Genomic DNA, 12448 nt, shown 5'->3' with positions numbered 1-12448 from the left:
TTAAATTGACTTTGTTAGCGAACGTAAACCATTCGATGATATATATGAATCAAGAACTATAAGAATTGGGACCCAGAGGATTTGTAAAGCACATTTTCTCGTTATTAAAATAATAATAATAAAAATCTTGAAAATTTTCCTTAACCCACCCCTCCACTCTCTCCAATGATATTTTCAGCGAAGGCCATTTCAGAATATTCTGCACATCAAACTCGACCAGCACCAAAGCAGCTCACTAACGAATGTCCGTCAGTTCAACCCGGCAAAACACGCCAGTGTAAAAGCTCGGCCGACACCGAATTCAATGTAACCAGAAGGTAAAAAGGGCCCTGAAGACACTTTAACAATTGGTTTAAGTCCACTGAAGTCACGGATTGCTAACAGGACTGGACTTACTCGTACAGTTTAAAATGTAATGCGGACCAGTGAAATATGACACCACTGATAACTGAACCCGGGACTCGCAAGAGGCAACGGATCGGTGTGGAGGTGCCCTGAGGCGTTACAATCGCCCTCTTTGGTCCTCGCATTGTGCGGAGAGGAGCGGGGACAATATTTGAGGAACAGAAAATCAAGGGGCAATGTCTCGTATACGTATATGAAAATTCTATCTAAGAAGGACGTGTTTTATTAGTGTGTGTGTCTCTGTACGATCCTGAACGTCTAATAATTTCTTCGAGTCGCAAAATCGAGTCTTGCAGAAGAGATCTTGAACACCTATTATTTAATATATACGCCACTGGACACCGCCAAATCAAAGTTGTAAATAATGATTTTCGGGCCAATTAACATCTCAATACGTACGATATCATACAGCTGATTCCAGGCCCAAACAAGTAAACTATGTTATGAAGAAATTGTCACACAAACAAGGGAAGAAAACAATTAAAACGCACGTATACATTATTTAATACAAATCTACTTGTACTTTCTCCAAAGCATTCCACTAAATATTTGTTTAACTTCAACTTTCAGTTTATTCATAATGTTTTAGAAGAAATGTATGTGTTGAACTTAATGAATCGATTAAATATTATGATTTTCAGATATAAACGTATCAAAAACTTCCGAAGCATTTTTTAATTTTTTGAATAAAGTGTACACGATTGATTTGCATATCATTGAATAAAATATATGATGTGAGGAAGTCAATTTTTTTAAAAAAATGTATATAGATTTGAATATCATATGTATAAATGTAATGTAATGAAAACATTGTAAATATTACATAATGTATAGTTAAAATAAATTGTACTGAATGAATATAATAATAAATTATAACATCCCGTTTATAAAAATGTTAATAGTTCGTTTTAATAAAAAAATACAACACTGACATGAGAATATATATGGATCCCTAATATATAGCAAATACTATTTTTTATTTACATTTTGCATTCTGTCATTATGACATCCTGTTGGGCCAAGGTGCGAATCCTGACTCTTCGTGGCGAGATAGTGAGTCGACCACTCAAAACGCATAACTACTGGGGAGGCATTAGGCATTAGGCATTAAACTTGTTATTTTTTAAGTTCTGTTTATGTGTGCACGATTTAACTTAATCAGAATAGGATAGTTGCTTACGAAAAGTTGCAAGACTAGTACTGTTAGACTGATGGGATGGGAAGGATACGCAGTTATAACCTAATAGTGCATATAAATTACATTAATTATATCAGTAAGCTAATATCTAAATCCAAAACATATCTTGCTAGGCGCACTGTAAATAATAATTTGATTTACTGTTAACTTACAAAAATGAGCACAAAAACTATATTTCTTTTTTGGAAAATAAGAATTTATAGAACGAAACTGCTTTTTCTCAACTTTAGTGGTTTATTAAAGAGCTATAAGTATCATATTCGTTCGCCAGATGGCAGGAGCAAGCAACTTGTACTTGCCTGCCATCTGTCGCAAAGTTCTGGAACTAGTTGCAAGTTCGGTTTATTCTCTGAATGTAAAGCAGAAATTGACCGGTGCGGTAACAAGCGACATGAAAAAATTAGTAAGTACATTAACGTTTACCCCAAGAAGATATTTTTATGTGATTTTAAAGAATATGAAAAACGAGATGGAACCATTTCTTTCTCACCAGCATCTCCTCTCCGTTTTTTATTTTTTTTTTATTTTTCTGTCGACGTTACTTACAGGAAAATAGAGGACATACAAAAGCAGAAAATCAGATTTTGTCCCGAGACCTAGAAAGCTGTAAAAACCGAAACAGTTTTAGTGTCTAGGTCTCGTTCGAGACGTAGGTATTAGAATAGCATTCGTCATGCTTCATATTTTTGTAAAAACTATATTTTATTTCTTCTCTGGCTTAAATGCAAATATGTTTCAAGTGTTACTTCACTCAAATTTTATACCTTTTTTAAAAAAATAATACACGCGACTTGTTGGCTTGTCATGTTCTTGCTCCCATATACTAAACCAACTGAAAGTCTCGTGGCAACAGCATGATAAGACATTCTCTGAATAACTTTAATAGCTATTACAACATTAAGCTTCTTTTTATAGATGTCATCCGAAGAACTTCATATTAAAAAGTCATCTATTTGATCCCGTAAATAATTTTGTACCAAATATTTTGCCCCCAGGAAGTTCTACAAATTACAGACACAATAATACTATGACAAGTCAAAAAATATTTTATTGATTAATTATTAGGCTTGAAAACTAAGAATTATCACCTTATGGTCGATAGTCAATCTCCTCATCAATATTGTCTATAAGGGAACGAGAATCATCACTAGAAATAGGTAACAGAGTGTCAAAATTGAATAATTACCTCCTGAGATTGAGAAACACGTCACTGTATTAGTATTACGTCATCTTACACAGTAGCTTGTCATGTTCTTCACCATTTGGGCAACAACATTACAGTCTGCATGATGCAGCTATCTCAGAAATTTTCGGAAATGTCACCTGAGTTGGATACGGTACCAAAACACATTGTTTGTTGTAATTAATTACAAAAGTTATCCATTGATGGCGAGTTGCTTATGATATGTATTCGAGACTGGGAGACTATAACGACACGAGATCGAGACTTGCTTATCGAGACGAAAGTAAGGAAGACCAATATTTATAAAATCAATGAGATCGAGAAAGGCATTTACGTGGCGAATCAAAAAGTAAGTTACACCCGAGCTGTGTTCCTGTACTAAAAGAGAGAAAAAAATCACGCTTGGTGGCAGCACTGTCCGGAATGTATTGTAGATGGCTAGGGATGCGGGTGCAGAACGTTTTCTTCCTGGAGTACTTCACGTCCGGTTTCCTCCGTCTCCTGGAATGCTCCGACTTGCAGAGGAGAATTCCACAGGAAACGGAGGTTGCAAAGTACAGCGGAACTGGTTACTATTTAAGCGAAGGGTGCCTTCTCACCAGGCTTAGTTCAGTTGTAATTAATTGGTGCATCATTGCTAGTAGCAGCCAGTGCCGCCGCCAGGAAGCAGAGGTAAGTGCTGGCGCATCCCTCAGCCACCTATCCTTCTCTCCTACTCTTATTTGTTTAGCTCAGTAAACAGTAAAACGCCATCTGACCTTATCTCATTTCTCCCGAAGTAAGTGCTCAATCGATATGGTAAAGTAGACGATTACGATTTAGGTATTCTCCCCATACCCGAAGCAGCCATGCTTAGAGACCTGCACAAGACCCGGAAAAAACCCGTCTGCGAGGAGGCGCGCCTACAATAATATGCAACACGCACGTCAAGCCCAGGTGTTCGACATCGCGCAATCGAGCTTCACGTCACAGTTGTGCACAGGCTGCCTGCCAGGCTTTTCTATTACCCGGGTCTTAAGAAGACCCGTGAGACTCGGTGTAGTTCTTGCAAGTAGACGCGAGCACTGCTGTCAGTGTTGCCAACGGCCATTATATTTCACTACGCATGGAAATATTTGAATTTCTGCTAGGCGCAGGTGCCTTGAGTTTGTATAACCATTGGCGTAGCAAGGGGTGGGTGAAGTGGGCGACCACCCTGGGCTTCGCGCATGTAGGGGCCTCGCCTCCCATGAGGTTGATACGAAAAACTTAATAAATGGAAGTGAGAAAGATAGAAAAGGCTAATTTTTGGAGGAAATAAAATTAAAACTTTTTTATCTGGCTTTATATTCTAGTTTAACGTTATAATTTGAATGAATACGTCAAATCAGAGGCGGGCGGGAGCTCTAAGCCTAAGGGGCCCCGAAAAAGTCAAAATAATTCTCATTTCTCATGTGAAACATTAACGCAAAAGTTGCTTGGACAATTTTATCCAATTATTATTTTCTTGAGTAGAAAGCGCTTTGTCTTGGCTTTTCTTCTGTCTCGTGACCTTGCATAGCCTACACGATTTTAATATGTTCATGATAGAGCACCTCAAACTGCCACGGAGCAAAGTATGGGGCATTTAAATGCTTCCGGTGTTTTAAACTGAAGGGTATGGATAATTTTAGCAGTTCTTCCTTCCTTCCTACAACTTCAGATGCAGCTATTGCCCTCTGTAACGGGCACGAAGATGATTTATCTTCAGAATATCCTGATAAAGTTTTACGTTTCAGGAATGTGCTTAAATCTGAAATCAAGTGCTTTGGCAAATTTTCTACTCCTTGATAGCTCTACACTAGCTTCCAGTGTTCTCTGTATCCTGTACCGCCTTCTGTTTGTTTCCTACTCTTCAAGTAACAACCACGAAAAAAGAACTATCTTTCTCAAAATTGAAACTTAGGAAAAACTTCTGGAAGGTAGTGTCGAATGGTATGATTCAGCCCAAATTTACCGGACTCAGTAATCACTCTTCAACGAGAAAGGGCAAGATCTAATGTAAAAGTGTCATTCGCTGCCCAGAAGCCAGCTTTCTGTTAAGCAAGGTGGTTTGATTTAAATCAAAATTTAAATTTGGGAATTCTATTTTAAAAATCACTTATTGAAATCACTTTAAATAAAATTACAGAATAATGTACACAAGAAATTTGTAGATATCAGAATCACTTTTTGTGAAAGTATATTAATCTCGTATTCATTTAATGGTGTTTATTATGCTCTAAGAAAGGAAATAAAGGAAACAAAATATATGCCCTGATAGGGTGAAGTTCATACGATAATAAATGTAATATGTCATCTGAAAAAACACCTAAATTTCCCTTGATTTAAAATTCAATAACTATCATTAAAACCTCAAAATTCGGCTACAAAGACTGTAAATATTATTTTAAGTTAAAATTATAAAGTACATCCAGAATTTATATTTGCACTGTAAGAAACGTTACTGAAATTATAATAGTTTCATTAACACACTTAACAAACATTCATTATGTTCAGTTCCCGGAATAGAGAAATGCATATTTACATGTAATTTGTTATTTGCTTTAATCAAACTATTCAAATATTTTACAGGGCCGTTTATCAGAAAAAGCCTTTCTATTTAAAAATATGTCTATGTGTACGATGCCAAAGAAAAGATCGATTTAAATAAAAAAATTAAAAATAATAAAAAAAAACATTATTTTTATCCACCCAGCTGTTAAGAGGGGCGGGGAAGGGGATTAGTAAGTATTTGAATACATAAATGTCAAAGAAAGATATGTTGTAATATGTGAAAATTCAGAGGTAGAGCATCGATTTGAATAATTATTAATGTAAGTGTAGCCACAACCAGCCATTCTAAGTAATTACATACATTTCCTGGAAGAATCTGAGTGTACTTGAAGGACCCAAATTTGTTTCTTGCGGACGCGTACTTTACGATTTTGTTACGCCACTGCGTCAAATATTTAATATTACAAGAACATTAAGACGTAACAACAAAATGAGATTCACAATTATTATTATCATCTAAGCCCTAAAATTCAAAGTAAACTGGTACAATTAATGTACAACAAAGGCAAAATTTCTAATTAGAAAAGTCAAATTAGCTGTATCAATTGATTACACCAAAGATTTTACACTTTATGGTGTAAATGACTATCGTCTTAAGATTTGTTGATGTTGAAACCGATTGTGTCGAAGACCTTGAAGGTAGATACTTTGGTCCCCTAGACAGGATTGTGGTTTAGCGCACCCCCTTCCCCCCGCTCTATCAAGCACCGACATTTTATGTGCGTCATTCGAATTTTTCTACTTAAGCCATGGTTTGTGACATTTAGATCCTACAAATTTTGAAATGAGGAAACAAAGAACGACTCATTAAATAATATATAGGTTATATTTAAAGGTTCTTATTTAAGGATATTTCAGTTGTCTTACTGTCTAAAGAACATCTTAAAAAACGTACTATTACTACTGCCTTGGTTAATGAAAATTCCAGCAGAGTGTTAATGTAGCTCTGCCAAGTGCAAATTTCTCTGTCGCGTACTATTAAATATAATCCCCTTTCCCCTTTGTGATACACGGAACAATGGTTATTATCTCACCTTAAATTGTAGGTTCAGTCCCGATTACCCTGTCTGAGCACAAAGTGAGCTTAAAACAAACTTTTGACAGATCATCAAACAATGTAATGTTTGAATTGAATTCCTGCTTTTCGATGTATTTTTATAACTCCATTGTGAAAGTTTGTGCAAACTAAAAGTGCAAAAGCATTGTTGAAGTTCATTTGTATTTTTTATTTCTATTTTGGTATACACTCATATTACTCTATTTTTTCCCTAAACCCCAGTTCCCCCAAATTTATACCTAAAATTAATCGCAGTTTCAGTAGCTTCTAAACCAACACCGTGTTGATTACTTTTAAAGAAAAAGCAGTCTTCTACGGAAAAAAGAAAGTGGAATGATTCTGATAGAGACACTTGCCCACATCACATCGTGGTAAGCAATAAGACAATTGTGGACTCTGATGTTACTTCAAAATTAGCTAATGGTTGGAAAATATTGTACAATTGTGAAACATATAAATCATTGACGCAATTCTCGTGCGTTTTTTAAAAAGTCAATACAACTTTATTTACTCCACAGAAGTGAGGAACCTGAGTGATGTGAATGTTCAAGTTGATAGGTCTTCAATTTTGGGCAAAATTAGGTTGAAACTTGAAACATTCATCGAAGCGAGTTTCTCGCCAGAATCGCAGACTTTTCGATCTCCCGGAATCAAGAGAGTCTGGACAGTATGCTGGAAGTACTCACCTCGTTCACGAGATGGCAGCAGCAAGCATTCGCCAGCCCTCTCGCGGCAATTTAGGGAACAAATAGAGCACTACGAGTGAATACCAAAATAAGAAGAAAAAAACAATTAACTTCAACAGGCCCTTAGCCAGGAATTCTTTGTAAGGGGGGGGGGGGGTGGCGAAGTCAATCCTAGAGGGGGCAAATTTTTGATATATTGTGTCGCATTGGCAGATATAACAGGGTACACAGAGGCAATTGTTCCCTCCCCCAAAAGAGATAGTAACAGAAAAGGGATGATAACTTGAAACTGCAACGAACAAACAAAAATTCGAGCAACGTCAAATAGCAATATTTCTATAATGACCTTTCCAGATTGCCAAAGAATATAAAGTTTAACATAAATAAGCTAATATGGACTGTATCTACTTGATATTTACAGGTCGATAATGTTAATAGACGATTAATATGTACCAACAGCTTTGGGTCTCTCTGCAGAACTGATTACGGGAGCCCTTTATGAATCATGCTTCATAATAATTTCCTCTAGTTTCAAGTACGCAAGATTTTTACGCACAAAGGAATCTAACGATAATCCAACAACACCATTGTGAAAAATCGAATTAATTAAATAATAATGGTTACATATTATCTACACTTTGATGAATTGTGTAAAAATTTGTAATACATTTTTTGTACTTGCTAAAACATTAAAACATAGGTCCCTTAGTCCGCCACGGACTCTTATTTCCTTCAAAGTGTTGCATCACTACAGACAATGTTTGCCTACTGGTTACGTTAACCATTTTGAAAAATATTGTGTGAATTGTATTATATTCAGTGGCGAAGCGTAGATTTCCTAGCAGGGTAGGCACAAAAGTGCGATAATTTCCATTAGTTGCTTAAATATGTAAAATGAAAGGGAGGGGGGCTATGTCATGGAGAGTGGTTCAATGTCTCTCCAGGCCGCTTCTTTACTTGCCAGTGGCGTGACGTTTTCAAAAGTGTTGTTACCTGCCATCAGTACGATAATTATGTATTAGACGTTCTCCTTTCGCCCACCAGATGTCATCGATCTAGATTTTGTTCATTTCGTTTTTTTTTATTTGTTTGTATTTTTTCAACCCCTGATTTATGCACACACCTCCAGAAAGAACTACCAATCGTGGGGCATCATGAAAATCCAACGAATAGTGCTCGAGCCCTGTTGTCAATTCTTCATCCCTTTTTTTCTAAATTTATTTTGTAATTGAGTTGAAAAGGGCTAGAACCCCCCCCCCTCCATAATTTTCGGGCCAGTTTGATGTTTGTGCTGTGAGCAGACGACAGAATTCCGCACTTTTAGCGACTGTCAGTTTGGTACAAACTACTGTTGCCAATTTAGTTTTCTTGGAGCAATACTTCCTCGCACCGAGGAAAACACCATTGTTATCTGTTGTCTAACTAAAGGAATGGTGTAGTTAATTCCAGTCTTGGCTTTCTAGATAAATGAATTTCTGACATCTGTATGTGCAAGTAAACATAATTCAAATTTTGAATATTTTCGTGTCATTTGTTCTGCTCTATGCTAATCGTGAAGATGAGAATGTATGGAGAGTGAATTAAAGATGATCAGAAAACATTGACATGACCACAATTAGGTCACCTGGCTTCGTAACGTGTTAGGATGACCACCACGGGGCTTTCAAGAAAAAAACATAAGTAAAGGTGACCTCTCTCATTCAGTGTGTATACTTCGCATTCTAGTTTGTTTTACCCCTTGTGTTAGTAGACACCTTTACGTGACAATATAACACAGGATCCTTGTTTGGGACCAGGCAACAGGACAGGTTACTATGTAACATATAAACAGGTTATAATAAATGTAGTTACTTGAGAGAATAGAATCCCAATTTTAGGCACAATTTAGCTCTTTTCTGCCAATCCAATGTGACAACACTGGCCTCTTCCGCCAGACCTGAAACAGACATGGCCCGCGCAATAACCCCATAACACAACACTCTTTGTCCTAAACCCCCTTCCCAAAAGTCTTCCCTTGCATTGTACTCTAATTCTCCGCCCTCTTCTCTTGTTATCCCTTCAGGGTAAACGAAACTGCCTACCTCTTCGCTTGTGTCGCTGCATAAAAAAAGGTCTGCTTGTAATATCTACTCGACGACAGTGTTAACGCATTTAATAACGTTTCAACAACTTTTAATATTTTTAAAAAAATATTTTGCTGTCACTTGCCACTGCTACTTGCAAAGGAAAATATAGTTGAAAACATTTTAGAAATGATTGTTATAAGAAGGAAACATGAAAGACCAAAAGTGGGTCCTACCTTACCGATGATTACATCTTCACTCAATTAAGAACTCTACTGTTCTTGCATTTTAGTCCAGCACTTCTTGCATAAATCTGATCGCTACACAAGACACGAATCACAAACAAAGCTTTACCGCCACGAACCTTGCTCTCCGAGCCACGCTCCCCTGTAGCGTCCTGAGCAGGAGGTAAGTTTTCACAGAGAGGGAACGAGCTAGGGAATCCCCTTTCACGATAAAAATAAATTATTCTATTTCCAGTGAAAGTAAAACTACTTTGTAAATATAAGGCGTAGCTAGCATTTTAATTTACATAATTTGGTATGAAGACTTACTTTAGAAATATAAGTTCTTTAGACTTTCTGTTTACGCTACGGTGTTGGGTGAATCGACAAGACCATCAGCAATCTGACCAGAAAACGAAGTCAGAACTACAGTACTCCGTAATTTTCAATTTCACTTACACTTGTCGATGAAAGGAAGAAAAACCTAAGTTTCATACAAAATATGGAGAATGTACAATGAAATAGAAATATCTCTGCACGAACACAGGCTAATGTTTACAAAAAATGCCGGTATACCACAAATTTCCAACCCTGGCAGAAATGCAGTGTTGATGATATTCTGTTCGTCCTAATGGGTAACACTGCGAGGCCGGCCTCAGGAGCACGTTATAAGCATACGTACAGTACTCGTAAGATTAGGCTTCCCGCATATACGACCGTATGACGGAATGTAAAGAAAAGAGGCCCCAGCAAATGTGCCTCACTCCGTGGAAAGTTTGTATACTGGACAGGGTTAGAATTTTTTTGTAATTATCATAAATGAAAATTCCAAACTTTTCCATTGCATTACATGTGTTTTGATGAAACACATGTAATAATAAATACACCTTCAAAAGAGTAATGGCGTGGGTAGGCCCGGCCTCCTGGCCTCATAGGACGCTTCGCCACTGATTATATTGCTAGTTCAAATACATGTTTTGACACCTGACAAACAAATAGGAATCCCTTGATTGATCAATGACTTCTTGGATTACAGTCTCATCATTAATATTTCATATTAAGTTTCATAGGGCGAAAATAATTTTACGGGGCGCCATGGCATTCTAGTCTCTTTAACATTTTTTTTTTCATATGGATCGTTTGGCTCCCAGGGCCGACTCCCGGTCCCATAGCTATGGCTAGTGAAGTTGGACTATAATTACAGAAACTTCTTGTATAATATAAAGCTACGACAAAAATCATCTCCTATTCCATGTAATTATTAACGACTGGAAAATACTGTTGAAAAGAGGTGATTGGATGAATAAGAATGAAAAACTAATTTACATAAATTAATTTTTAATTGCGGTATCATTAAACGTGAGCTATAACTGAGTGCAGTTGTCAACGCTAGAACTTTAAAAATTATAAACATGAGGTCCTGTAAAAAATGTATAAGAACAAAATCTTGTACCACCTCCTTTCTACAGATTATTCCGCCATTATTTATCTCTGTATATTCTTGCAGCTCTACATGCCTGCACGGGCCTCCCAGGGGGCGCAGTGGTAGCGTCCTCGCCTTGTAATTCAAGGTGTCCCGGGTTCCTTATCCGATGGAGGTACATAGTGGTTCGGATCCAGTCTCAATTAGCCTTACTGTGTATAAAGTGGACTTAAAACACCAATTCAATCAATCGACATGCCTGTACAAGGTTCTTATTGCCCGTTTTGCACTTTTCGTGTAACAAATCAAGAAAACCACCTTGAACATTTTCCGACAAATACCGTCCCTATTAAAAGAAATTCTATAGAAAATCCTCTGCAAGACTTTTACTCACACAACTTTTCCTTTTATGCATTCCCGCGTTACGTGTGCTGCATTCGCACATAAAATGTAAGGTTCTAGACATGCTATTGGCTTAATTCACAATGAACTGATTTCATAGAATGAAGTACTTTGTGGTGTCTGCTTACAACTTGAGTATGACGACATAGCCTGAATGCACGCAAAGTATTAACGCAAATGTGTTACGTGTGTGACACTTTAAAAATCTAGCCAAGTTTGACAGTTTGACATCGTCCGTGAAGCAATAAGGCTACGGATGCAAGTAATTTTTCTTGGTGAAATATGCAAATTATACGCGTTCACAAATATTTAAACCTTAATGGAATTAAAAACATTAATCATTTCTAAGAACCATATTTCGCGAAATGCCCCCTTTGAGTGTGGACTAATTTAGAAATAAATAGTAGTAGACAAGTCAAGCTAGTAGGGTGGGTGTTCACACAGAATAATTCAAAACCCCAACCCATATGCTACTTGGCAAGTGAACATTTTCTCAAGGTGTGTAGAGGTAACAATAATTTTATTATTTCTTTACAGATAGTCGCAAATTCGGTTGGGGATTTCTGCAAGTGCCACGGGGTGTCTGGCTCCTGCAGCATGAAAACGTGCTGGAAGAGGCTATCGCCGTTCGAAGAGACGGCAGCGAGACTGAAGGACAAGTTCTACTTCCAAGCGGTGCGCGGAGAGGTCACCAACACCGCCAACAGGCGCAGCGCCAAGAAGCTGAAGTACAGAAGGTTGGTGGCCAAGTTCGCGGCGAGCGTCGGAGCGAAGATCGGGCAGTTGGTGTACCTGGAACGTTCTCCCAGCTACTGCTCCGTGACAGCTGGGAGAACCTGCTCCCACAGGGACAATTGCGCCACCCTGTGCTGCGGGAGGGGCTTCAACACGCACATGAGAACTGTTACCAGGTCGTGCAACTGCCATGCGGATCGTTGTTGTTATGTGCAGTGCGATACTTGTTCGTTCGAGGAGCAGGTCTTCACGTGCAAGTAGGAATCACATCGTCCTAAGTTTCTTAATAATACGTTGATATAAATTTCAGAAAAAAAAAAACACATTTAGAAATATCTCCTAGAACATTCAAGTGGACCGCTATTGCTTAGATATTCGTATTAGTGGTGGTGTTGTATTGCAAATGACACCAGGGAATGCAAACCATGCCAGAATTTTTCTCAATGCTCTAAGATTATCGAACTTGCTTATGATATTTCCTAAGGGTATGTTCACATT

General features: G+C 37.6%; 1 protein-coding gene across 1 annotated transcript; it reads left to right on the top strand.

Moving 5' to 3' along the window:
- The first annotated feature begins 3230 nt into the window (after positions 1-3230).
- On the top strand, positions 3231-12211 carry LOC146001347 (protein Wnt-7b-like). The gene is made up of 2 exons (XM_083138661.1): positions 3231-3458; positions 11753-12211. The coding sequence occupies exons 1-2, from the start codon at positions 3231-3233 to the stop codon at positions 12209-12211; spliced, it is 687 nt and encodes a 228-aa protein (XP_082994787.1).
- Positions 12212-12448: the final 237 nt, after the last annotated feature.

This window comes from Lepisma saccharinum, chromosome 17, assembly GCF_977018435.1.
Source record: "Lepisma saccharinum chromosome 17, izLepSacc3.1, whole genome shotgun sequence".
Classification (NCBI taxonomy): Eukaryota; Metazoa; Arthropoda; class Insecta; order Zygentoma; family Lepismatidae; genus Lepisma; species Lepisma saccharinum.
Note: the sequence above shows the minus strand (reverse complement) of the source record. Positions and strands in the feature narration are given on the sequence as shown.

Bases quoted from the DNA above. Each gene is read 5' to 3' on its own strand.
- LOC146001347 (XM_083138661.1), top strand. From the start codon at position 3,231: ATGCGGGTGCAGAACGTTTTCTTCCTGGAGTACTTCACGTCCGGTTTC. The intron at 3,459-11,752 runs GTAAGTGCTGGC...ATTTCTTTACAG, and splicing joins GCCGCCGCCAGGAAGCAGAG to ATAGTCGCAAATTCGGTTGG.